The sequence below is a fragment of the Passer domesticus genome, chromosome 7 (assembly GCF_036417665.1).
Source record: "Passer domesticus isolate bPasDom1 chromosome 7, bPasDom1.hap1, whole genome shotgun sequence".
Classification (NCBI taxonomy): Eukaryota; Metazoa; Chordata; class Aves; order Passeriformes; family Passeridae; genus Passer; species Passer domesticus.
The window spans coordinates 87,937-115,055 of NC_087480.1; the positions used below are offsets into that span (position 1 = coordinate 87,937).

The following is a 27,119-nucleotide window of genomic DNA, read 5'->3' on the forward strand; positions in this document are numbered from 1 at the left end:
TTTAAACTGATGCCATCTTAACCTGAGGAGAGCTTTAACTATCAGCATGAGAGAAAGATCTCAAATATGGTCTTGAAAAGCTTTAGCAGAGGAAATCTGTGATGTATGAGACAGAGCAGTGGAGACGTTGAAGACTTGCCCTGCTGGTGGACTGGAATCCAGTCTGTCACAATGAAAACGTGTTTACACAGTGTGTCAATAAAAGACTAAGCACCGTCACGGGAACTCTCCCAGCCTGGTAGTTAAGTTGTTCTGGGAAGGGCAGAGGGCGGATTCGTACGTATTTAGGCAGAGGGAATTGGATTGTGCTCTCCAGCTTTCTGGATGAGTAAACAAACTCCTAAGCCACTCTATGAAAGATGTCACCAGTTTGGTGGCTAGTTCCTCAGTGTGTTTTTTCCAGCTGAGACTGGCAAGTTTGGCCCTGTTTAGCATTTCTGGAATGGCTGCAATTTGCTAATTTTGGGACACTTGATACAAAAAACAAACAAACAAAAAAACCAACAAAACAAACTCTTTCCTGCTACAGCCTTTGCAGAACAAGAATGTTGGGTTTTTTTCTTTTTCTTCCCTGTAGTTATTAAAACAGATCCAGCAAAGAAAAGTGAGAAAATTGATTATCCAGTTTATCTGGATTGGAGACAGGTCTTTTTCTCATAGGTGTTTGTTGTTACCAATTTGAGTGAATATTCTGTAACATAGGAAAAGTCCTTTATCATCCTGGGCAAGTTTGGTTCATTGCCATATCTTGTTTTTATCTTACTCCAAACTTTTCCAAAGTCCACAGTATCTTCTTTATTGTATACACATTGTCATAAAAAAAACCCCAAACAAACCTAAACCTACTTACAATCCTATTTTCCTCGTTCCTGAAACCTCCTAACCTGGTTGACTCGTTGGAGTGCATTTCATGCATTCTTAGCAGATAGGCTGAAGGAAACGCCTTGTTCCGCGCTGCTGGAGGCTAGAAAGTGTGGGGAGTTCATGAACGTGGCTTGTCTTCTGCTGCAGTCGCTGCAGTGCACACAGAGCTGGCTGGGCCCAGGAAGGATCCCAGCCTGCTAGACACAACATGAGTGTTCCACATCTGGAAAATCTGACTGACAGTGAGTTAAGGTAGGAAAATTCACTGACTTCCTCAAATGTTCCCTTATTTGAGGAGTAACTTGATGAGAGGGAATGCCTGTTTGTTAAATTGTGGTTTAATACTTGAGAAGTGGGAGGGTTTTTTGTTTTTGAAACTGGTTTGAGCTACATGAAATCAAGAATGAAGAGTTCCATGTCAGATGCTCCAGTGCTGGTAAATTAATACTGCAGGCAAGTGTGGGAAATGTGAAACATATTTTAATGTATTAGGTCTTGTGGTAGGCCACCACTCTTAACCCTGTGTTGACCATGTGTCATTGTCCACTTGAAGGAGAAATAACTTGGACAAATATTTGTGCTATTTTGCCATTATTAACCCATTCTAAAAGTAGTGAGATATGAGCTGAGTCCATTTCATCCTGAGCTCCACTTCTACTCTGTTTTGACAATGGTTTGTGTCAGACACACGTTGGAAGGATTTCTGCCTTTTGCAGACCTTGTGCTGGGTGATGGAATAATAGGAGGGTTCAGATAATGAAGACTAGTGCTGCAAATTCAGGTCCTGTCTCCTGGAATGCTAGAATCCTTATGCCCGTGTGATCACTGAGAAGACTGAGATTTAACCTAGGTTATACCCAGCCTTCCTTTGCCTACTTGTTGGAAAGCGGAAGAGATTTTCAAGGGAAACACTGGAAAAAAAAAAAAAAGAGATAAATGACCTTTTTTTCTTTAAAATATATTACTTTTGCAGCATTTTAACTGGTCACAATCACACAAGCTGCTGCACACAAGTAAATGATGCTGAAGGAGCCCAGAATTAATGTCAGGAGCTAGTTAAGCATGTTAATAAAGTGGTACAAAGACATAATGGCTTGTGCTGAGTGAAGAACGGGAAAAGTGATGCTCTGGGCCAGCACTAATGCTTCCTAAATTGTACGTTGATGTGTAGCACTGGCACAGAGTAGGAAAAGCTTCTTTGTTTCTTGCTGTCAAGATGACTTGTCCTTTCTCAGGTCATCTGGTTGCTCATGTCTGCTAAGATTTCACTTCTAGGATTGGAATTTTCAATGGTAGGTGTTGGTCCCCGGCTGAGCAATCGTAAAGTTCATTAACCCAAATCACAGGATGCTTTCCAAAACAAGACTAGGAAAAACCAGCGTCTCTCCTTGTGCTCAAAGTCCTTCCAGCTGCATGGCTAGCTTGTGCTAGTTCCTGCTTCCCCTCATGTGCCTTGGAAAGGTGCCTGTAAATTGGGAGGAAGCATTTCTTTAAGTTTTCTATGTCTGGGAAAGCTGGGTCAGTTTTAAAGTTGTGAAAGATTGTCTTCTGAATCAGAATGTGGCCTTACAGTCCTGCTCCCACTGCTGTGTTTAGGTGAATCTAGGAGGATGGGGCAAAGCAATAGAAATTCTAAAATAAGGACTAAGGAGCTCCTGAGTTTGGACATGAGTTAGCAGTTGGTGACAGGAGATTAGGGCTGGCTGAGCAAGTGACCATGAGTCAGGGAGAATTGAACAGAGCACATAGTGGTGGGAGATGGAGGTAAACAAGCAAAACTAAATAGGGAAGGAAATAATAAACATGGACAAAAAGTTTTTAGGTGAAGGCATAAGCATTAGAATGGGGATAGATTATGGCTTGACAACCTTAATCTTCATGTTTCCTAGTACTTTCTGAATATTTGTCTTGCAGCCTGAGCAGTTTTTTTCATGTGCAAGAGAATTCTGAGAAATCATTTGAAGGCAGACTACACAGGCACTTCAGGATATCCTTTGAGATACAGATGAGTGTCTTTATTGGGAAGCTTCTGAGGATTAGGGGATGTATGACTAGGAAAGAAATCAGACGAATGTGTTGAACTGGGTTAAGCAGTGGTGTGTATTGCAGAGTCAGTTGGTTGGAAACTCATATCTAATGATTCATGAGGTTTTATGCGATACAGCTGGCTATTGGCCAAAGGTTGCCCTGATCTCTGAAAAATAACAGCCTTTCTTTTTGCTCCCAAAGTAAATCAATTATACTATGCAGTGTCATGAGCTGACAATAAGAGTGGAAAATTGAATAGAAACAGCAGGCACTTCACTGCATTTGTAGCCTGAGTCTTGCTAAATATGATTTTGATTAGAGCAGGACTTGTGAGCTTTGGCTGGGAAGTTGCTCCCTTGTGGCCAGAAACTGTACAAATGCATGAAAATTATGCTTCTCCAGGCAAGCAGTGACATTCCTTGTCCTATTCTTACCATACCTGGCATCAGAGATTTTTAAAGAGAACAAAAAGGAGCCTTATATTCTTCTGTTAACTTCCTGCAAACTATTTTAGTGGAGTTCCTGTCTTAAACCTGTAAATTCTGGTTGACCCACAGTGTGTGTTTTAGCAGTCTTGCTCCAAAGTTTTAAGCAGCTGGCAGAACCACCATGTTCCTAGGTTAGTTGTTTCAAAAGAAAAAGTTATTTCTTTTGATGTTGTTTTGTGGTGTGTTTTTACTTGAATTTGCCATGATTTGAATTTCCAATAATTTAATCTGAATGTCTTTTTCCAACAGGTGAAGCAACTAATTACTCTTAGAAGGCTTTTTGTTTTGGAGATCTGTGCTGACAGTCATTAAGGTATTTGAGACTTTACCTTATCTAAAATTATTACTTTCAGCTCTAATGTAGTATAGTGGGATTTGGGGGTTTTGTTGCTCTTGTTTTGTTTGGTTTTTTTTTCACTCTGTCTTTTTTTTTTTTTTGAACACAAAAACCTAAATTGGACAAAGCATTTTGATAACTTCACCCTGAACTTCATTCAGGGATAGTGCCACTTTTGAATTATTTTTTTAAGTGTCCCAGTTCTTCCAGAGGGCACATTCGCACAGTATACATCCTAAGCCCAGACTTAAAAAGTCAGGGTGAGAAATGAAAGCTGGTGGGTAGATATGCCCATTCTACCTAAGTATTTCATTTTAGAAGTATCTAACAGGGAAATCAGTAAAGAAGAGGTGCATGGAAAAAGCAGAAAAACAGAGAATCCATTCCTACCAAGTGTTCTTCTGGCCCCTACCATTTTTGGGAGGAAGCTGGGCTCGCCACCCTCTAGGCACTTGAAGTTAAATATTGTCTCTTTGACCTGTCTGGGTTTTTTGGTTTGTGTTTTTTGGGTTTTCGTTTGGGTTTTTTTTGCAGAGACTCTTGGTCATTGAAAATGGAAGAAACAAGGAAGTTTTCCCCAAAACTGAGTAAAAGCAAAGAGCCTGTGAAAACAGAATGGGGATCTCAGAGCGTGGTGTTCACCTATTTCCAAGGGGACATTAACAGCATGGTAGATGAACATTTTTCTAGAGCTCTCAGCACTGCCAAGAACCCTCAAGACCTGAGCACAAAGCACAAAGGTGAGACTGAAAAACAGTGAGCTCCTTTCCATATGTGAGCCTGGTGTTGGATAGGGATGACTGGCTTTTACTAAGGAATTTAAGATCCCTTGAGCTTAAATTTGAAATTGTGTGCAAATAGAAAGCAAGAGAATCATACTTGTAAAGCCCTAGGCTGGGAATTCCTGGGTAAATCCCTGTGATTGCTGGAGTGAATCCTAAGCTTTTCATGGGCCTGTTGGCAGGACTAGATCATCATTTTCCAGCCAAGTGTCCCCATCCCTGCTGGATGCAATAAGTGCATTATGACTTAAGTTGTCATCTTCACAAAAATATATTTGTCTAAGCCTGCAGCTGTCAAAAACCTGCACAAATTGGTGGCTGTGTAATGCACACAACACAGTAGAAATACTTAGTAGAAAGATTGATGGTAGTGTTTAATCTGCTTTTATTATGAGTTTGTGGTTGATTTTTAAGATAAGCAGCACTAAAGTGATTTTGTATTTCTGTAAAAATGAATATGCAATCTGGTAGCATTCTCTTAGAAGTGCACTGGAATTTGCCTTAGGAAAAAAGTAAGACTTGATGAGACTTCAGATGCTTTTTTTCCTTTTTAAGTAGACAGCATGTCTCCCCATCAGTGGAATTTCTCTTCGCATTGCTACAAACCATATCCATCATCTTCAACCAGCATGGCAAATTCTGCTCTGAATTTTTCTGCTGCTGGTGTGGTAGGCCAGTGCCAGCCATCATCTCTGCGGAGTCGTCCAGCTCAGCCTACAGATTTATGGCCCTTCTCTCCAACTGGGACTCCCAGTGTCACTGGTCCAGTGTATCCTCACACCCTTCCTGACCTGCATGCAGCTGATGAGCTGATCTCTGACAGGAAATACAGTTCTCTTCTTGGCCTTCTGCAACAGGAAAGATGCTTAACATCCATGCAAGAATGCACCATGAAGCAACACTCAAGTTCTGCTTGTATGACTGGACCTGCGAGGTTACAAAATATGAGTCAAAGTTCAGCTCCTGGGGGAGGTAAGAAAATACTATCACTTTATTCTTTGATGACATCTGATGTAAAGTGCCAGAATAATGCCATCTGTTCCTAAGCTTTTCAAGCAGGATCCAACTTCTGGCAAACTCACAGAAATCTTTTACAGTAAATAACCCTGGTATATACTGTGGTACTTGGAACCAATTAGCCATATAGTATGGGTTAATAAAAAAATGTGCAAAAAAATTGTCCCTACTCACACAGTATTTCACCTTCTGGCTTATGTTGGGGAGACATTTTAAGTGACTATAAGCATTATTCATAGTGCTATCTTAATCTCTAATACGTATAGGTATTAGGTGTGGTGTATACCAGATACTCCCTCATTGTGGCCAGAAAGGGGTGGCCAGGAAGGATCCCTGAGCAGCCTCTCTTACTGTGCAGGCTGTTAATTATGTTCTGAGTACAGGGTGGGAAACTGCAGCTCTTACCAGCATGGCCAGGGGTTTTTCTCCCTCTCAGTTTCTGTCTGTAGCTGGAATGGTGAAGGGTACAGGGGCTGGTGGACCAGCTTTGCCTTGCGTCCTGGCTAAGAGCTCCCTGCCATGAGGTGCTGCTGCCCTGCCTGCCAAAGGCTATGTCTGCTCCCTGCAGATTTCCCAGAGCTAATGTAACTCACACAGTGATGATTGTTGCTTTTTATCCACAATTACTAGGAATCCCAATCCTAGGTACTACCAGTGCACAGCAGAAAGATGCCTGAAGTTCATTTATGTCCCCACAGCATCTAGATCTGCTGGATAAAATTGTTCTCTTGTGAGTAATTCTGTCTTTGAGAAGGTCTCTGGGGTCAGGCTTCCTGGCCAAAGCGTTGATGCCTGTTGGAGTACATCTGCATTGCTCTTCCTGGGCATTCCCTAGTAAGGCAGTTTGACACTTGTCTGCAAGGAAAAGGGCTGTGAAATTGTTTAGGGAGTCTAATGGAAAAATACAGTACATCCTTCCCAGTGCTTCTAAACAAAAAACATTGGGCATGTGAAGAAGCAATCCTGAGGCTTAGGTTTAGAAAAATAAGCAGCTGTGAAATACCTCCTGGTTACCAGTTTCGAAACTGCATCTGCAGGAATTTGGCAGAATGTGGGCTAAAACTGCCTGCGGATACAAGCAGGAGTTTATCTACAGTTCTTCTTTTGAGGATACAACAGATCTATGTTGTTATGAGTGTTTTGTGACTGTACATGTTTTGCTAACTCATTACTGCTAGAATGTCTAATGCCTGTCTGTTCATGTTAAAGGGAGAGTGTCTGTATCTTCAGTCTTTCTGCTCATGCTGTATGAGGAGAGGTTTTCTGTATGTGTTGCATAGGCACTCACCCTAGTGAATGTAGGTAGTGAATGAGAGTTTAATTCCTTTAAAGACACTAGTCTGAACTGGGATTTCATTTAAGAACAAGGTAAGGTGCTCTCTTCCCCCAAGGGGGCACTGCGAGCCTATCAAGTCTTGGGAGCCCCAGGAACTGACTCCTTCAGAAAAAGAGCTATTTTATTAAATTAATCTTGTGTTGATAACAGGGAAGCACTGTTAACAACAGTGGGCTTTTTTCCCAAAAATTCAGAAAGAAAATGAGTGAGGAAAAAATTGAAAAGGAAATTAAACAGTTTGGTGTTCTCCAGCCATTACCAATTGAAGCTGTTTCTTTCAGGATGTATACAGGGCCATTCTGAATATTCGAGAGTCTCTAAGCACCACACATGTAACACCATCCTTGTGATTATCAAACAACACAACATAGATAAAAAAGAAATGGCTGATCCATGTTCATAGGGAGTTTTTGGCAAATCCCTAGGATGTGTACATTTAGTTCAACTGTAGGAGTGCTTGTTTCCTGGCTCTATGTGTTAAATACACTTCTTCTTGTTCTGTGTCATGTTTAAGAACAGCTGATATTTATATTTATGGAAGTGTATGTTGCTGTGCCAGACAGCACAGAGCTCCTCAGCACCTGTGCTATAGGCTGGGCTGCAAAAGCACAAGGTTTCTTTAGTAACTACTGTCTACTTTTAGCTCTGTGCTGAATCTCTGCTCATCCCCAGTATTTTATTTTTTTTTTTAAGAGAGAAAAGCAAGTTCTTACCAAGGCTCAGAAAATCCCAGTGTAAGCCATGCCACTGCAGGTGAGTAAAGAAACCAGCAGGTTTAGAACAAATCAGACAGCAGTCTTGCTTATGCATGTAGTATTAAAGATATTCCTTTGCTTTTGTATTTCAAAAGCTCATTTTTCCCCCAGATAGAGCCACCACCTCCCATAACTACATTAACAAAGAGGGAAAAAAAGCACTACATTATATTAAAATGAGATACATGGGGGTTTTTTACCCATGTATCTCATTTACTTAGTTTACTTAGTTTTTGTGCTTATGCCTTCAGTCTGCCATTTCACAATGCCTGTTTTGCACTTGCTGCCCAAGTTTCAGGTCCCAGAAAGATAGAACAGCCCACATATGGTAGCACTGCTGCAGTTTGCACCAACAAACCCTCCATACTGCTGGATGAGCTGTTCTAAGAAATTATTCCCAAAGCATTCAGGCTTCCTTAGTTTTATTAGTGTATTGGTACTGGTCATACCCCGTTGTTGGTTCTTTGATGTGCAGCGTTTTGGGGATACTTTGAATAGGTTATTCTGTTATTCTAGTAAGGGTTCTTTTGCACCAAACCCAAAGGTGCAATTTTATTTGCACAGCATCTTAAGAGATTGCAAGGACTGTGCTGTTTGACTGTCCTGATGCTGCCGTGTCTTTCAGGCATTCAGATTCATGACAGAAGACGGGATGTGTACTTCTAGCAACTGAATGTTTCTACTTTGTTTTGAATGAGAAAGTTATTTCTGTGAACTTTTATTATTTGCAACTGTGAATCAAGAAGAAATGAACTGCAGCTATCCTGTGTTTTTCTCTCAGCTGGAAGAATACTGTTTGGGGAATGACAAAACAATCCTTTTCTATACAGTAAATAATTTCTAATGTTTGTGGTATTAACCTGGGCAGTATGCTTGTTGTGGCCGTAGATTGGCTGTTTAAGGCTTTTCATGTAACCCTCTTGAAAGGACTCCAGGCCTTTTTAATCTTTGTGTTCATTAATTTACCATCACCTGATAAGAAGTACAATTCTTATCAATGCAGCTGATAACCCATAAGTGCAGGGATGCAGTTAGCATAAATTCAATGCTGCAACTTCTTAGCTTGATTTGAGATCTCCATATTGTTTAAAACAGTCTTAGGCCACTGGCAAGAGACTTCAACCACAGGCCAGCAAAGCACATAATTTATGTTTTGAAAGTGCTGCAATTTATGGCCATACTTGCAGTTTCTAGAAGATCTGTAATATACTTATGCCTGAAGGTTCTATTTTGCCCTCTCACTAATGTATCATCATCTTCTGGAAAGCAATGAATTCATAGTAGCTCTGAGAGGAAATCTTGATTCTCATTGGGTGCGATTACAATACCATTCAGCAAAAACCTGCAGGTAGGATGTTCTATTTTCCCAGCCTCTGCAGGTGTAAGAGATTCTTTTTGTAAATAAGCTCTGTGGGTTTATCTTTCATTGTCCATTAGTTATACATTAATATAATATAATAGAGCATGATTAGCTTTTTCTGACAGCTCTATGTAGTTGCTGAAGGCAATCTGACCTTTGAGATAGCAGAGCTTGTGATTTTTATAGAACAAATTCTGAGCTGGTATAAATGTTTATGACTGTTACATCAAATATCTCTGCTGCCACAACTCCAGTTATAACACCTTGCATAATTTTATAAATAATACAAGTTTAGCCACATCAGGTATTTATGGTACTTATTTACAAACTGAGATTTTTTAAAGGAATTCTTTTTTTAATTTGACAAGTTTGCTCTAGCAGTCACATGTTCTACATCAATCTGAGATCACAAGGGGAATTGTTTCAACTAAACTAATAAAAGACACAAAAATGTCCTGTCTCACTATAGATGAGCGCTGGAAAAAAAAAAAAAACCACTCCTTTTTAATATTTCTACAAAAAAAAAAAAAACATTTCTTCTCTTTTAAGTTTACAAATACTTATCCAAGTAGTTTTGTTTCGTTATGCCAAGTCACTTAATTACCTGATTTTTAAGGCTACATGGTAATATAATTTGACTTCCTCTATGAGCCAAAGCAAAGATTTCCAACCTGTATTGTGTACATCTGTCTTACTGGCATGTGCTATAATTCTAGTGAATTATAATTCTGTTACTTAAAAATATTGATTTTTTTTCCCTCCCTCTTCCATCCCTTCCAAAGGAAAATGCTTATATAATTTCTCTGCAAGGTCTGAAAGGACAGTCTATTAAAATGCTCTTAAATGTAGTGCTTCCCTTGGGAGGCTGGAAATATTCAAGATGGCTTATAAAGCCCTTGGTTCTGGTGAATCAGACAAGTGAGGTTGGACAGTGTGGGAGGACAAAAGCCCTTGTTTTTAAATGGTGCCCCTTATTGCAAGAACATGAGGCATCAGTGGCTCTGCCTTGACAGGGTCATGCTATGAGCCATTGTTGCAAGGTTTGTGTCCACGTTGTCCAGCTGTCTGGCACACCTGGGGAAAGCGAACAAGTGTCCAAGTAACCCAAAGGTGTCTGGACCCCTTGCCAGTGCAGGTTCCACACCAGGCACACAGGTGCTTGCTCTCTTCCCTGGCTTTTAGAGGCATGAGGATGGAATAGAGGGCTGTGGCACAGAGGCTCTGCTAGTCTGGCATTTTGACTTATACCACTACAGCACCATGCACCAGAGTGTTCCTGGGTTTATGACATCTCACTGCTCTTCTGCAATAAACATAATTAACCCATCACTATAATTTGCCTTTAATGATTTAGCATAAGAGATTTTTGAACATTTCACAGCAGTTTTCTACATCAGGCAGGCTTTTCTTTATACATGTATAGATTAAAACAATATAGATACACATATAGGCTTCTCTAGAACATTGTTTATCTGGAGTGCTTCTTGCATTCAGGCCCAGGATGTTGCTGTGTTCCTGAGCTGCCCTGCTGCTGTCGTGCTCCAGTGACTGTCTTCGCTCCCATTCAGTGTGTACTCTCCTTGCTGGCAAGGACTTGGCAACTGGGATGCTGCATCCACCAGCTGCCATCTGGTACTTTCCAGTTATTTTCGGTCCTTCCTCTGAATGTAGCGGTCCTGGAGGTCATGGGAGAAGGGATGCTGGATGCTCTGCTTTCAACAGCTTCTAATCCCCTGAATGCCAATGGACCTCTGCCAAGACCATTCCAAAGGATAGACAGGGGCCAGGTGTTACATCCCTGTAAGTGGTCAAGAGGTGTGTGGATGGGGGTCTCAGGGCTGTGGTTTAATGGTGAACACAGGGATGCTGGGTTAATGGTTGGATTTGATGATCTGGGAGGTCTTTCCAACCATAATGACTTTATCATTTTCTATTAATTTACTGACCCTGTGAGAAACCACTACTTGCCTTTAATTGGATGTTCTCTAGTCCAGGAATAACTTGTTTGCACAGATGGCTTTTCTCCTGTCTTTTTCTGATGGAGAAATGAGATGCCAACTACATCCTTTATGAGCTCTGGTCAGAGATTAATGCATCTCTGAGATGCATTAGTCTCAGAGATTGATGTCAAGCACTGGACATACCTGCCCTGTGTGGAGTCTAGGCCTTTTTTTACTCAGCTGCATTTTTTCCACCATGGTGCATTTTTTCCGCCATGTGTGTCCCAGGACACAGACACTTTGCAGGCACTTTGCTCTGACTCCTCATATGAGCTGGCTCTGGTCCAGGTACTCCTCTGATTGTCAGAAAAACCTTGTGGGTGGCTGGAGCAGCAAGCTGGCTTAGCTACTCCACCCCACTTTAGTCACTCATTAGCAGTGTTAAAAATAGTTCCAGACTGCTGTGACAAACAAGAGAGATTATTTTGCTGTGAAAGAAAAACCTAAAGTGTTATATATATTTTTTATTTTTAAAAAAATAGGAATGCTCATCCCTTTCAAAGGGATTTAATTTGCTTTAATTTCTGTTCAGGTGTCAATTAATTTGTCTCATCCCAGATGAGCAAGGGACATCTCATGTATCCATGTGGCATGTAGCCTTTGGTAAACACTCACTCATCGCTGGAATTTTTTACTGTCTCGTGGTTTTTAATCCCCTTTTCTTGCAGGTTTTACCAAGCACGGCAGTCCTGGTCCAGGGTAAAAGTGTTGTTTCACCACTTTATTCTGTTTTCCTGCAGTGTCTGGTTTAAAACATTGCATGTTTTGGGCTCAGGCCTCTATTCCACTTAGCTGCTGACACACTGAGAGTTTGGTTTGGTACTCCTTTGAGCTAGCATATATCATTACTCTTGCAGGATTTCAGCAGAAAACTGGTGCAAACTGGTGGTTTTTGTGCCTTGGTATCTGGGAGGGGTTTCAGTATCACAGGCCGTGTCAGAGGGCTGTGTGTTACTGGTCTGACAATATTGCTCACAAGCAGCTGCACTGTGGTCATATGCTACAGATCAAAATTTATTTACTGAGGAGGAGCAAAACTAGCTGAGTGCTGGGCAGGCAGCAGCTGGGCTGTCCAGGACAGCACAGAGAATGTTTTTAGATGCCTGGAGGCATAATGGAGCTGGCTGAGCCAATGTGAGCCAGCTCAGATGCGGTGTTCCCCAAAACAGGGTCCAGCAGGAGTGCCTAGGGTCCCCTGTGAGCCACCATGAACCTGGCTGAGCCCAGTGCCAGGAATTCACTGCTGATTCATGCTGTCCCCCAGCCTGGTTTCTAGGTGGGGGTTAAGTTGGGTGCAGCAAAGCCCTGAGAAAAGTGGCTGCTTCCTTGACCTTCATCCTCACCTCTTGTACCCGCATCTCCTTCCATTGCCCCAAGCCAGGATTTGTGAGCGCTGGATTTGTGTCTGACCAGGGATATTTGTGTTTTCCCCATCTATCTTTCTCCAAAAGGCTAATGCTGGAATCAGTGCAGGCTTATAAAAATATTATCAAGCAGCATTTCATTCTGGAATGCAACAGTATTACAGCTCCTGCTTATGACCTTTCCACCTGAGATAGGGATAAAATAACAGCTCTTTCCCACACAAAAATAAAAAGCTTCTGTGCTCAGAATTATAATGCAATCAATTAGCTCTCAATACCATGTTTTCCCAGAGCAAGGTGTCACTTTAGAAAGATCCCTCTATCAAACAGAAAAACAAATTGAGTGGATGGAAGGAAACTGAATGTACTGAACACCCAAAGGGCATCTCTGGTGTCTGACCGCAGCCTAAAATAATCCTGTACCAGCTGTCTGTTGGACACTGTCACCCTGAGCCTGGAGAGCAGTGCAGAAGCACCCATGCTACATGGGCTCCATGTGAACTGCCCAAACATCATGAAGTCTCAAGCATGCGCAGGATAAATGATATATTAGAGAAATTTGCCATGTGCATCACTGCAGCCAAGGAACAACGTGTGCAGTCTGGGTGCTGTGCTCAACCCACTCCAGGAGAAAACACATCAGCTAATTTGAAGTGATTGGCAATAAGGAAAATCTTCCAGCTGGACTTTTTGATGCATAAAGTTTCTTGGTTTTTCTTTTCCAAGGTAGACAAAGTCGATTCTAAGGAAAACTCCCTGGCTTTAGTTAAGCTGTCACATAACTAAGACATTTGAGGCATGTGATACTATCACAGTTCCACCCCACATTGTTTGTTGGTGCTGGATTTGTGCCATATTTTAAGAAAATATTAGCATGAAAACACTCTTTTTCCTCTCCTTTCCAAGGCTGCACTAATGACTGCTGACTGCAAGTATGCAAAGAACAGTGAGGCATTATTTTGCTTGCAAATCACAAAGGGACTATCCTAGAAAAACGGCATTAAGGATTGTGCCACTTGTGGGTGCCCAAAAACTGAGTTTGTTGCATAGCACAAAGGTGAGTGTTTTACTATGAGTAAAAGAGCAAGGGCAGGAGAGGCTGGGCCTGTTTCCACTATGCTCCATGCAGGATTTAAGCACCCTCTTGCTGACATCTACATTTGCAAACAAAGCATGAAATGATTACCCAACTCCTGCCCTGGATGACTGGGATTGTTTTTCTGGGTTTGTTCAAATCTGTAGGACCAGGATCATGGCTGCACCACTGTTTCCTGCAAAAAAAATTATTACAGAGAATTTGGTTTATTAGATAGATTTAAGGCATAAAATCCACATATATCACCTCTAAGGTGGTGCAATGAACAGATTTGGTCTGTGGCACTCCTTCCCCCTGTCCCACCCCCAGCCAGGGCTGAGATGCTGATAGGGCATGAGTCAGGACAGGGCTGGAGGATGAGCTGGGTCTGAAGAGGAGGCTTCTAAGTCTGCCCTTCAAAACACACTGCTGTGGAGCTTGTCTCGCAGAAACACCCGTGGCATGGTGGGACAATGGGGAAGATCAGGAGGAAAAGTCACAGTGGAGCTCACACACATGAGCAGACAGCAAGTCAGGGATGAGTCTCATCCCTGCAAGGCATCCTGGGCAGCATTCTCCTGACACAGGCCTTCACAGAAGCCTGTTGTCTGACCACAGACTGTGTAGAGGTATCCCAAAAAGCAATCACATTTGTTTGGGGTTTGGTTTTTTTTTCCCCTTGCTTCACAGGAAAGCAGCCTGAAACTGCTGTTGAGAAATGACAGTTTGGGAAGCAGCTCTGGAATCATCCTGCAGGGTGCTGATGCTGCAGCAAGCTGCCAGGCTGCTCTGATTCCAGGCAGTTTTCCCACACTGACAGGCTGCAGAGCACAAAACAACCGTGTAACAGTGACTAATGAGAACGGCTGCCTGTCTTTATGAAGAAGCTTGGGAAGGGAGCGGTTTCAGGGAAATAAGAGCCTTCTCTATTGCTCCTCCTTGACTGGGAAAAATGTTTTCTGTGGTTTTGCAAACTAGGGAGCACAAGAGCCAGATTTATACCCCTGTGCAAATCCACCCCCTGGTCTCTCGTACACACAGCTGCAGCACACACAAAAATCTGCTTTAATACAGACTGAAAAGCCCAGGATTTCCTGGCCTGATTCTGCCTTTTATGCTTATGAAGGCAGACACAGGCTCCCTCAGATGCAGCGGAGCATTAGGAGCTGCAGCTGTGGCAGTCCTGCCCATGCCTCTGACTTCGTTTAAGTCAATAAGAGCAGGAATGTTGCACATCTCTGTAGGCGTGATCAAAGGAAGAAATTATTGTCCCTAGTCTCTCTGGCTCAGTTTGTGCAGTTCTGGGATTGTGTTCATCTTTTTTTAGCAATCTTAAAAGGATGGTGAGCAATCTATAATTAAATCAATACACATGTAAATGAGCATCTGCCACAGGATCAGTTTTACTTCTTTGTGTAAAATATGCACTTCTGTTGATGCATTATTTGTGACATATTCTTTGTATATAAGGGTGTCATTACATTGGATTTTGGCTTGATTTAAGCAATTAAATGAGTCAAACCATTCTAAGCATTTGCAGGATTTTTTTAAAACTGTTACATTGGCTCTCGATGTGTGTTCTTGATGCTTTCTCAGCTGACAGCTACTTTGGTGATTTATGATTATTCAGAAGTAGGTTTGGATGAATTATTCAGATAATAACCAGGTTTTGGGTTTTCACTGATCAAATGTAGTTGTATGTAAAACTAAGAGCACTTCTTGCTAGCCTGCATTCATATCTGGTTTGTTTCTGAACTTCTCTTAGAGCCCTTTGGAAGTAATGGCTTCACTCACTTCAGTCTAATTCCTTGGTGGCTCTAAAATCAAGTAGCTCTATTTCATTCATCTAGCATACAGGAAAAATACTGAGAGTGTGTAGTCTTTATGCCATGAAAGGAGATACTGTTATTGCCCATTTAGGAAATTAGTCTGATCTTGCATTTTTTCTAAATGCTCAGTGCTGCTGTGTAACTGAATATTCAGGGATAAATGTGATCCATTATTTTTTGTTTGTTTTCAGAGCTTGGACCTCCCTAAATCACTCTTCAAGAAATTTAGTGTATTCTTAGCTGGTCTCTTCGGAAAAAATAATAATATTTGTGATTGTGCTGTCTGTGGTCATTTATTCTGCAGGGACACTCCAGAGGTTGCTGGGCTTCTGTGTTGTGCTTGGGTGCTGCTGGTCTGTGGGCAGCAAGGTGAGAGGATGAGCATCTCCTCCTGACTTGGGAAGTCCAGCTGTGTCAGCACGGCTTAGTCAGAAAGGTTGCTTGATCTCATGCTGTTATGTATGTATTTTGTATGTATGTATGTTTTTTCTGCAACAGGTTTTCACATGTGTGCATAGTACCCTGTGTCATTGGATCAAGCAAATGCTGCATCTCTCTTTGCTTTCTGGGGTTTTTCTCTTTGTCTCCTGCCTTCTGTTGCTTCAGCCTCTAGGAAGGAAGGAGAACAGGCATAACAGCAAATCCAAATGTCTGACTACTTCTGCATATTCCATCATCTGGTAATTATCACTCTGTGTGCCTGAGGGTGTGCAGTGTATTTGCACATGTACCATCAAGTTTGCCTCTGGTTTGTGAGTGCACTCATGGTGCTGCTGGGGCTTCTGAGAGATACATGTGCAGCTCCTGGGTGACAGATGCCATGTTGTGATGCTGGCATGTTAATTTTAAGAGACTCCATCCAGACAGGGCTCACCTGCTGTGGAGATATTCAGAATTAAAAGATGCTCAGTGAACCTGAGGACTTTGAAATTTATCACACTCTACTACTGCTGCAGTATTTGAACAGTACATTGGCTGTATAAACAGCAAAAGACCCAAGAATTAGTGATGGTTTAGGACAAGGAACACAAATAGTATCTTTTTGTCCTTTGATAAAAGAGGAAAATATTGGTAAAGCCACCTGCAATGCACAGTGGAAGAAGAATAATGCAAAGTTCATGCCTGCAGAGCACAGTGCTCTGCATATGCCTTAGTCCTCGAAAGGAGACAGTAACAGGCTGTAGGCAAGCCAGATCTTCCTAAGGTCCAGGCTTCAACAGCTACCACTGTTTCCCAGGGAGCCACGTTGTGTCCCAGAGCTGCTGTCAAACAGTGTAGTGTGGGAGGCAAACTTTCCATCAGGTTTAGCTTGGAGAAGTGCCACATTACTGCACTTCATCAGGAAAACCAGCAAATTCTCGGGGATGAGGAAATGAAAGCTGTAAAGCAGCTCGGCAAGGATCAGATTAGGTGAAGCAAGGAGAAAGAAGTGTTTCTGTTGCAGTGTGTGACCAAACTGGTGCTTCCAGCTCAGGGATGCTGTGGGAGACAGCAGGAAGCACAGGTCTCTCTGAAATGCAGCTCTCTGGGTGTAACCCCCAGTGTAGGAAGTTACAAGCAAACTTTGATGTGCACAAATCCTTAATTTCTTTGGTTACCAGCTGCTCTTGGAGATCAGAATTGCATCTTTGATCTTAATGTAGGATGGCTTTCATGCCTTGTGTCTCTTGAGCTCCAGATGGACTGGGCTGGAGTTGTAATCCAGCCCTTGCTCCATGTGATGGTGTGTACTGAGCATCAGGTAAACCCATTTTGCATCCTCTAATGTTGTGTGTGTGGACCAAAACCACTGGGCAATGTGCTGCCAATCCAGGTGAGAGGTCCTGCCACCACCACACCCTACAGGAACACAGAAATTCAGGAATTGTCTCTGGTCAGTTCTTCCTTGGCCTTAATCCCAGAGCTGCAAATGCTGGGATTTTGTACTTACCAAGGCTGCACATGGGACCGATGTATTAAACCCTCAAGGGCTCCTCATTAATTTTGTACATTAATATCCCCAAGACAGCTATAGAATTTCAAGAGCATTTAATTTCCTATGCAGAGTTCTGGCCTTTTTCCTACCTGAGGCATAATTTTATGAAGGACTCACTGGCATGTGGCCACCCAGCAGGAAACCAGCACATTGCAAAGGATTGTTGTGGTGGCTGTTAGGGAAGAAATTTCCTCTTCATTCCGGGATGGAGCAGAAAGTTGCCCCATCCTATGAACACAGATTATCTACAGGCTATGAAGAGGACATTTCAGCGGAGGTTTACAGGGAATATTGCTTCTCCTGCACCATGCAAGCAGAGTGGCATGCCCCCACCTGTGTGAAGGGTTTGTAAATTGTGCTTCTTCACAAGTCTGGAGAGATATATATCAGGGTTTTGGTAAATCTGCTTAGAGCAAGGAGTGATTATCCAGTTCTTTTCTGTGTGATAGCACCTTTGGCCGTGACCAAAGAGAACCTGATGTGCATATCAGTGGGGACAGTGTTTGGCAGCTACTGAAATGGGCTTAAAGTTTGTCTTAGTTTGTTTTAGAGATACCCATTGCCCGCTGTCTATCAGATCCGACCCTTCCAAACAGTTCTTTCCAGGCACCTTGGACTTCAGCTCTATTCTGCTGGGAGATGCCTGTCCTTCCTCACCACACAGGGCAGAAATTTTGCTTTATATCTTCTCCCTGTGATCTCAGATATGTGACGGAAGGTGATGCGAGAGCTCTGGGTTTATACAAAACTCTTTCAGGATTATTTGAAAACTGGGGCTCATTCTCAAAGACTTGAATCTTATGCTTCTACCCTCTAGGACAAGCTCAAAGGGTTTCCTGGCTATTGCAGACCAAGAGGTCCTTTCTACCTAAAGTCTTCTGAGACTGCTGTAAGTAGCAGCCAGTGCTCAGAAAATGAACCTAGTAAACATTGGAAGGAGATTGTGTAATTACCTGGTTTTGTGGTTCATGACAGTTTTGCATGGGTGGGCACTGTGGTGTGAAGCTACTTTCAGTTCCATTGATTTTTTTTGCCCTGCAAAACTTAAAAAAAACCCACCTGACTCCTCTTTTCAAAGACCTCCAACAACCACTCCAGAGGTTGCATGTTCTGCTGTTATGAAGGGAATTTGGGATAAATTTGGCTTCCTGCACCAAATCCAGGCTGTGACTTAGAGAGTCTCTCTGCATTATGTGTCAGTGCAACAGAGCTCCACAGCTGTGTGCTTGTGGCAGCACTAAGACCCAGCATTGCACTACATCATTAGTAGCTGTAGTGATTGAGCTCAGTTCTTGGAAAATTAGGATGAATTCCTGAGTAAGGAAGCCAGGAAGAGCAGTGATGTTCCTCAGGAGCTGCATTGCAGAGTAGGAACTCAGGAGTAGCTCATAGGAGGGCTGAGACCTTGTGGTGGGTTTATTTTGCTGCCCATCCACTCAGCAAGACAGGGGAGGAAGATAAGATGAAAAAATTTTGACGTAAGGGCTTGGACATGACTCTGAAATTACCATCATGTCCAAAACATATTCAGCATTGGGCGGGGGGGGGGGAAAGATTTTCCTTATCCTGCAGCCTCACTTTGAGATACAATACACTTTAATCTGCAGAGCAATATAATTTCAGAGCTAGCATAATGATTATTTTCTATATAGCCTGATTCTATCTGGCTGTTTATATCTCTGGATCTTTATCCAGCTACAGAGATGCCTCATTTCATCAGTGATGAAACTGAGACTAGGTGACTTATCTAAGATATCATAAGCAACCAGACACAGGCAGCAAAAGAAAGTGAGTGTCCTGCCTTCCAGATCTTTCCATTTATATGCCCAGATCCCAAAGGCAAACAGGATCCATATCCTGGCTAGCCCATGTCCTGCCAGGGGATGCAAGGAGGCTGATGCTGAGGGCATAGATTGGGATGTGCTCTAGGTTTGCCTTCCTTCCTGTCCAACCACTGAACCCAGTTTCCGGTATGGTTCCCCAGTTACTGTCATAGAGATGACAACACAATACCTACGTGGGTAGATTTTCTCGTGGCTCAGCAAAATGGTGACTGTTGCATGTTCATCTTCCCCTCCCTGAACACTGGGGAGAAACGGCCCTTTTTTCCCTGTCCTTAGGCTTAGTGCCAGTAGTGTTTTCCTTGAACAGGGTGTCTGGGGTTTTCCTTTCACTGTATTTTACAGCAAGTGGCCATTCCATCATTCAAGCCTCTCTGACTGCATCACCTCTGCGTAATACTTCCCTCCAGGTGCGCAGGGGGTTTTAGGCCAAAGGTTTTCCTCTTTGAAATAAGGTTGCTTTTCTGCTAAAAGAGAATTAGAGCCTCTGGGGTTTGGTGACTCATTCAAGCGAGTGAGAAGAAATATGTCCAACAGCTGGGCTTATTAGGGAGCTGCTCTGGAAAGAAAATGTCTGTTCTGAAAAGCATCTGTGTGTCCCCAGGCCAGGGCTCGTCAGCCAAAGTAAGGGCATGGTTGTTCCAAGGGGGTATGGGGATGTGCTGCCAGGGACTCTGGATGAGACTGGGCACCAGCAAAGAAACTGAAATCCCATGGCTCTGCAATTTGATGTGGTGATCTGGACCCATAAGTAGCATCCACTCATGAGGCACATAGTCCTGTGTCTGATTTTTTGTGCATGAGTTATGTTTTCAAGGGTCTTCTCCATGAGAAACTTGTTCCTCTGGTGCGACTTCATCCTGGGGGACCTGCATGTGGATAATCATCTCTGTTTTGGGGTTTTCTTAGCACCATCATCTCCTGAAACAGAGTGCTTGAACAAGTCATGTTTCTCTGTTTTTTCTACACAATTTTTTTTTTTTCACATCTTATGGGAAAGCTCTGGCAAGGATGAAGCAGCCAACATATTTAGGGGTTTCCAGTCACTGGCCTGTCACAGCCTGAGTATGGTGGGAGAGAGGCTGGGCATGGGGATACAAGAAGGGCTGGTGTTCTGCAGATGTTACCTGGGTGCACATCTGGCCCCTGTGGTAAATGTGAGATGAGCTGAGGTCTCCAAGCCTCTGTAAATAGACAGTGAGCTCTCAGAAGCATCCTCTGTCTGCCAGTAAAAATGTCTGGTACCTACAAATTGTAGCAGCTTTGCTCCTAGCATCAGGACGATGCAGGAGCTGGCACTGCAGCATCCTTCTTGAGACACCCTGCTGGCATGTTAGAGACTTGCTGGCTGTGATCCACCCAGGTTGGAGCCACCTCTGATGGCTCTGTAGGGTATTGTGCTGCTCAGATGTCTGTACTCAGCCCACAGTCAGGAGTTTCTACAAAAGGGAGGACATTCACTTCTGCCTGGGGGTTGTCTATGCTCCTTTGGCCACCAGCAGAACCAGCTGAGCAAGGTCAGTAGTCAGCCCAAGTCCAGGCTTTGCACCCCCTCTGGTCAGAGCCGTCAGGCTGGCTTGGGGCTGTCACCCACTCTTCCCCACTGTGGCTGCCAGTGTTTGGGCTGGGCACACACTGAGCGAGCCCTGCTCCCATGGACTGTGGGGAAAGCCATTGTGAACTTTGACAAGACACTCACCAATCATGAGGTGTTGCTTCCTTGCAAAGGAAACCTGCACCTGAGGTCTCTTCAGACAGAGGAATTCCTGAAACATCCATGTTTTATGGAAACCAGACTTCTTATTTTCTTTAAGCAGGTTTTGTCCCTGGCATGAGAACAGAGAACATTGTTACGTCAGCAGCAGCTTTTGCAGTTTTATTTTGCTCTTTTCACCTCTGCAGCCTGAACTGTGGCTACATCCCCAGACCACTGGGCAGGTGAGGCAAGATATGTGCTTGTCTGCAGGGCTTCTCTGGCATCTCCTGAGGCATCACATTCCAGCATGGAAACCCTTCATTTTTAGCCACAATTTTCTGGGTGGCAGTGTGAGGCAGCAATGGAGATGTAGATCAGGCAGGGAGAGGAGCTGGAGGAATCAGTAGATGGCAGAGTTGTTCTCTGCTCTCTGCTGTTCCTCTTACAGGTTCACAGGGATTTTATGGGAGATTTGTTACCAAGACAATACCCTTAACTATTCAGCCTGACCAAGGAGCAAGCTCAGGCTGGAGCTGGGTTGAGCGTTCCCATCATCATGCCACAGCTGAGACAGGAGTGGAAGCATGTAGGGAAAGGACTCCATGTGATGCCAACATGACGTGCTCAGAGCACCCTGGCTTACAGTTCAGAGGCAAAAGGGCTGTGTCACACCACTGCAGTGTCTAAATGTGTATGGAAGACAGCACTGCTCTGCCTTTGCATTGCTTTGCAAGAGATTAGAGATTGGTTTTGCTGCCTCTGACTATACAGTGTCTTGGTTGGGCTCCCAGACTGATATGGCTGCATGTGAATTTCCACCTGCCCCTGGTGTTGCCTTCTCCATGGGGTTGGTTCGTCCCAGGTAGGAGCTGAGGATTTCCTCCCCTAAGCTCTCAGGTCAGAGTAGTGTTCCTGAGTCTGCCTCTCACATCTTTGACTGCTCACTCTGCCTGGCTCATCTCCTGCCACTAACAGCAGTGTCACTCTCTCTTGCTTACCTTGGGGCTGTGTGTGACCCCCAACGGGATCCTAGTTATCCAGAGGCTGGAGCACAAGCACCCCAGGAGATCCAAAGATCAATGAGGAGAGAGGAGAAATGGCAGCAAAGACTGAAAGGGGATCAGTGAAGAGCCACAGATGTGATTCCTGTAGCAGTGAAGAAAGCCCTGTGATGAGAGCCTTGTGGAGCTTGATGTGTGAAAGGTTTGGGAAAAGATGAGTAATTTGCATTAATATTGCCTTGGCAGGGGGATTGTGGTGTAACGGAGAAGAAACAGGAAAAAGATTGAACAAGTGGCTGCCAAATCTGCCTCAGGAGATTGCTCATGTCTTGATAATTTCCAGTCAGGATCCAGATGACTTGCTGCAGGTGTGTTGCTGTGCAGCCCTAGTGGAATAACCAGGCATGGCCAGCCCAGGACTCAGCCATGGTGAAGGCTCACTGCAAGCCTCCACCTGTGGAAGGAGGGAAAGGCTGAGTACAATGACAGCTGATTCAGGTTGTGTCTTACCCACCTCGCAGGACACGAACCCCCACTAAATCCTTGGGATCCCATCCATCCCAGAGCTGCACATGACATCTCCTCCTGGACTTTGGTCAAAAGCTGTGAAGCTAGCTGTCCATGAGGCTCAATGCCTTGATCCACTGGCGTGTCCCAGCCAGTTGCCAGGGACCCTTGTGGGGTGGTGGGAGCTGAGGAGGCTCTGCTGTGTAGTGGCAAGGTTTGTTCGTGGGGGCCAGCAAGTTCTTGGAGCCAGTTGCAGTCGTGGCTGGACTGGGCTAAGCTGTACAGTGGGGAGAGGAATGGCAGCATCCTCCCTCTCCTTCCAAGGCTTTTGTTTTGTTTCTGTGCCCCACTCGGATGCTGAACAGGCAGTTCTGTCTACCTTTTTGGCAGAACAGGACAGGCAGTGAGGAAGGAGAGATGCAAAGGTGATGCTAGGACCCTCCCCACCCACCCATCATGCCGTGCTGTGGGAGGCAGTGCTGCTACTGCCAGCCCTGCAGCTACCCCGGGTTTTGCTTTCCCCCACTCCTCCCTTCTCCTTTCAGAACATGAAAAGGCAGAGCCTCACCAGGGTGTTTCAGTGCAGTTTTGATGGGTGCAGGCCCCCGCACCCCATGCAGGGAGAGCAGCTTTCAACACTTGACCGAGAATGGGGGAAGGCACGGGAGGTTCTGCTCCCTTCCGCCGTGACTCAGGCAAGAGGGGCTTGTTTGGCAGGGCTGGGGCCGTGGGCCTCCCCACACTGGGCTCTATTTTTAGGAAGTTGGGAGAAGTAGGTGCAGTCTTCACAGCAAGAAGTTTCTAGTGCCATTTGCGGTTTCGCAGCTACAGCAAAACTCAGCATCAGCAGTTCTGAGGCCAGGTGCTCTCTGTGGCTCAGCACAGCAGGGCTGGCATTGTCACCCAGATGTGGCATGAAAGCCACATGCCCTTTGGGGCCCTCCATCCTCTGTGGGGTCACTGGGGCTTGTTTCTTTGCTGTTCCCTGCTCTCCACCCACCTCAGTTCCCTGTGGAAAAGGCTGGCTTGGAGTGCAACCATGGACTGTACAGAAGGGCAGGGAGGTGAGGGGGTAAGGAGAGAAGGGGGCACAAGGGACAGTGACCCTTGGAACAGGGTTGCTCAGAGGGACAGCAGCATCCCAGTGCCATCCCCCCCTTGCTCTATTTCCATTGTTCTTTGCTGCTCTGGGTGGTGGCAGAGATGTCTGGAGGGGCAGATGTTCTCTCACATCTGCAGGGAGAATGCAGTGGAGATGACACTGTACATCTGATCTGATCTACCTGCTGTGTTCATATCTGCTGGAGCTTGGAACTTTTGCTCATCTCCACATGGGTTTCTCTGTGGCTGAGGACCATGGCAAGCAATGGTGCTGGAGCCTGCCATTGCCACCATGGTGGCTACAACCAGCATATTCTGCTCTTCTCTTCCACAGGAGAGAAGCAATGCTTGCTTCTTCACAAACATTGACATGTTTTTCTCTCCCTGAAACTGCTTCTTGCTGCTTTGGACTCCAAGAATTTTATCTTATTTGACTAATGTAGGTAGTGAACAGAAGCCATAATGCAACTTTTCCTTATCTGGATGCTGGTGATGTTTTCTGCTGTGCTCTGGCTATTTCTGTTCTCTCTTCCTCTCTGAATGTAGGGTTGTCCTGGAGACATGAAAGCTCAGAAGGTACAGGAGAGTGAAAAATCTAAAGAAGTGAAAAAGCAAATGGCAGAAAAGTTCAAATTTCCCTTCTGCCCCTGGCTCTGGGCTGAAGTGACTTAATTTAGGTTTCTCTCATAGATTCCTTTCTGCATCACTCCCACAGCATTGCAGGCAAACTCCTTTTCTGACTCAGAATAAAATCTTTTTGAGTGTATTGTTCTTAGCACTGCACAACACCCAACTTTTGTTAGTTATAAAGAGCATATGGGGCAAGCATCACATTTTAAAAAGCTAGTCAAGAAACCACAGCGTGCACCCAAAAAACCCCAAAAAATCACTCTCTTCTCAGCAGCTTTCACCTTGCTGCCTTCAGAGATGCTCCCAGCCTTTGACAGATCACAGGGGCAGGCAACCGGATATTTTCTCAGTAAACAGAATTCAGAACCCTGAATACGAATGGAGACAATTTGCTGATCAGCGGAAATACCACAGCTCGGGCAATAGGAATGCAAGCAGTGGATCACATTTTCCCATTGTCTCACCCAGGGGTTATCTGGCTGGAGGAACTGTACCAATTTGGGTCTGCAAGTGGGTGGGTATGGTTACGTTCAGAAAGTTTGGGACGTGAAAGAAAACCCAGTTGGTTTCTTGGTGATGGGCTCATCACCAGATGAAGATGTGACTTCATCTTCCCTGGGATTATCCCATGAAGGCAGACTGTTCCTTCTGGTGTTGGATCCTCTCTTCCTTGCCCATCATCTCTCTGGATCATGTCCCACTTTCCCTAAGACTGTGCTCCCTGCTTTGCTACGCTCCCCCATGTTCCTACAGCAGCCAAACAGTCATAGATATGTGTCCCCTCCATCCCTACTATCCATTTGAGGTGGCAATAGAGCATGTTCCAAGAGGCCAATGACCTCACATACCCTGCAGCAGGTCCCTGGGTTGCCTGGCTCTGAAGAGCCACAGTGCCAGAACAGCTCATTGGTGGTCTGCCTGCCACAGAGCTTGGTCAGCTTCTCCTGTCTGATCCAACACCCCTGGCAGAACAGCTGTGGTGGTCCAGGTTGAGCTGCAGAAGCCTCAGGACCAGGTGCTGCAGAGTGGACCATTCACACGGGTTGCTCCCCACCAGTTGCAGCAGCTAGGGGCTCGATTGGTGGTGTGGAGCAATGGTTTCCTGAAGAGGAACTGCTGCTGCTGAACCTCTGCCAGGATCCCCACTGTCATATTTTCCACCTGGTTTCTCCTCTCAGGGTGTTGCCAAGGAACAACTCAGTTTCCTGGTTTGCAGTACCGGTGGCCAACTGGTGATGTTTTGTGCGGGTACCCAGAACTGGAGCCCTTCCCCATCCTCCTCACCAAACTTGTCAGCCCATCTAAGGCTCCAGCCTCCATCAAGGAGCATGCAACAGGACCAGTGACATGCTTGGGCTTTTCAACATTTCCTACAGGTTCTTCTCATTTCGGTGAAGCAGGTGGCTCTACAGAAATATCTTTGGAAAGGTTTTGTCCACTGGAGAAAGCCAGGGCTCAGGAATAGCTGTGCAACAACTCTCTGCAACACTCAGCACTGTGGTTTCAAACCACAGCCTCTGTCCTAACACATTCAGGAACAGTATTAAATGATGACTTGTCATGAAATTTAGTGACATCCCCCAGATGTGTTAAATTTAGAGGAAACTCTAAAGAGCCCTGGAAAATGCTGGTGAATGTGATGGGGCTAAGGCAAAGCATGACAACTTTGGGGAGCTGGTGCCACTCCCCACTGTGGCCTCGTGGCCCTCAGCTGTCTGGAGTATTATTGGAGATTTTCAAATGGCTTTCTGCCTGTGGCAAACTTGCCATGATAGGGACAGTATGCAGGAGCTTGATGTCAGACCAGATGCCTGAGAGCAGACCAGGCTTGGTCTTTCCAAAGATTATGGCAATTTTAAGACAAAAAGAAATAAAATCAGACACTTGGTAGTGGCCCCAGGCTGTTTGTGGGCTTGATCCTCTGTACAGCAGAGCTGCAAGCCTGAAGGACCAGGTCTAAAGCTCAGTGATGCTGAGGAGACACTCTTTGGGGACACAATTAATGTATCCCCAGAACTGTTTAGGTCACCTTGTTGCCACTGGGATGACACTCCTGAGCAGACTGGAAAGCCCTGGTGAACTGAGCAGCAAGGCAGCCCTTGGATGGTCAGGGTGTGTGGGCAGCCCTCAGAGTACGGGCACTCAAGGAGAGCGACTTCAGCGGCTACTCTCTCCTCTAGCAGGCAAAAGGGGAGCTGACGTCAGAGCTGGCAGCCTCTTCCCAAAGGATGAGCCCAACTCCTCACTGCAGCGGTGTGACAGTCCTGGCAAGCTGAAGGGTTACAAGACTCCAAAGCACCAGCCAGGGCCTCAACCCCAAGACATCCTCTATCCTGTTACTCAAATGTTACCCACAAAGAACCTGGAGCCATCCCACACTTGTGATTAGGATGTTATATTTAGGAGCACAGTGACCTGCTAAGATCAAACCCTGATTTAGTTGCAGAGGTGTTTGTGCTTTGTTACCAGCATTTGCATTTGCAGCTCACAGCACCTTAACCACACAGGGCAGGATGCGGGAGAGAAGGCAGATAGGAAAAGCAGATGCTGGACTCCATCCTGCAATGCTCTAAGCAGCCCCAAAAGGCATTGTGTACCCTCCTCTCCTGGGGGTGCTGGCAGGCAGGACCTGTTCAGCACTCCCCACCAACAAGATCCAACCCTGTATTGGCTGTGTGCACAGCTGATAACACCTCCTCTAGCATACCACTTTCAAAACAACTCTGCATGATGGTTGATGAAGCCTTCAAACCAGCACTCCAGTCCTCCTCAACATATTCTTGCAGCCCCCCTCCTCTGCATACCAACAAACCCCCACATTTATTCTCTTTACATGGAGAAAATGAGCTCTGTCCGCTTTTGCAAGCAATGAGGACCCCCTGGTATTTACTTGGTATATTATTTTAGCAGCGTTACATGTACTCATGAATGTTGGATTCCTGAAGAGCTGGGGGGCAGGACCTCACATCCCTGCAGCCAGCTCGAGAGAGGTCAGGGTGTAGAGAGGACATGGGTTTCTCAAAGTTGCATGGCAGTGATACTGGGTGGTCAGAAGCTGACTGGAATATCTGGCATTCCCAACAGCCCTTTCCATGTCTAGGTACATAGGTACAGGTAACAGGGATAAGTGGGG

The 27,119-nt window shown here is 44.8% G+C and overlaps 1 protein-coding gene across 3 annotated transcripts; it reads left to right on the plus strand.

Annotated features, from left to right (window-relative positions):
* The first annotated feature begins 117 nt into the window (after positions 1-117).
* VGLL1 (vestigial like family member 1) lies at positions 118-14,757 on the plus strand. Of its 3 annotated transcripts, none has more exons than XM_064426405.1 (6): positions 118-1,116; positions 3,630-3,693; positions 4,252-4,457; positions 5,055-5,471; positions 7,546-7,605; positions 8,233-14,757. In XM_064426405.1, exons 3-6 carry the CDS (start codon positions 4,271-4,273, stop codon positions 8,271-8,273), a joined length of 705 nt encoding a protein of 234 aa, XP_064282475.1. In that variant the 5' UTR covers positions 118-1,116; positions 3,630-3,693; positions 4,252-4,270; the 3' UTR covers positions 8,274-14,757. The 3 variants fall into 3 exon arrangements, with proteins under 3 accessions (XP_064282475.1, XP_064282477.1, XP_064282476.1); XM_064426407.1 differs by having other exon boundaries at positions 5,058-5,471; XM_064426406.1 differs by lacking the exons at positions 118-1,116; positions 3,630-3,693 and having other exon boundaries at positions 3,702-4,457.
* Positions 14,758-27,119: the final 12,362 nt, after the last annotated feature.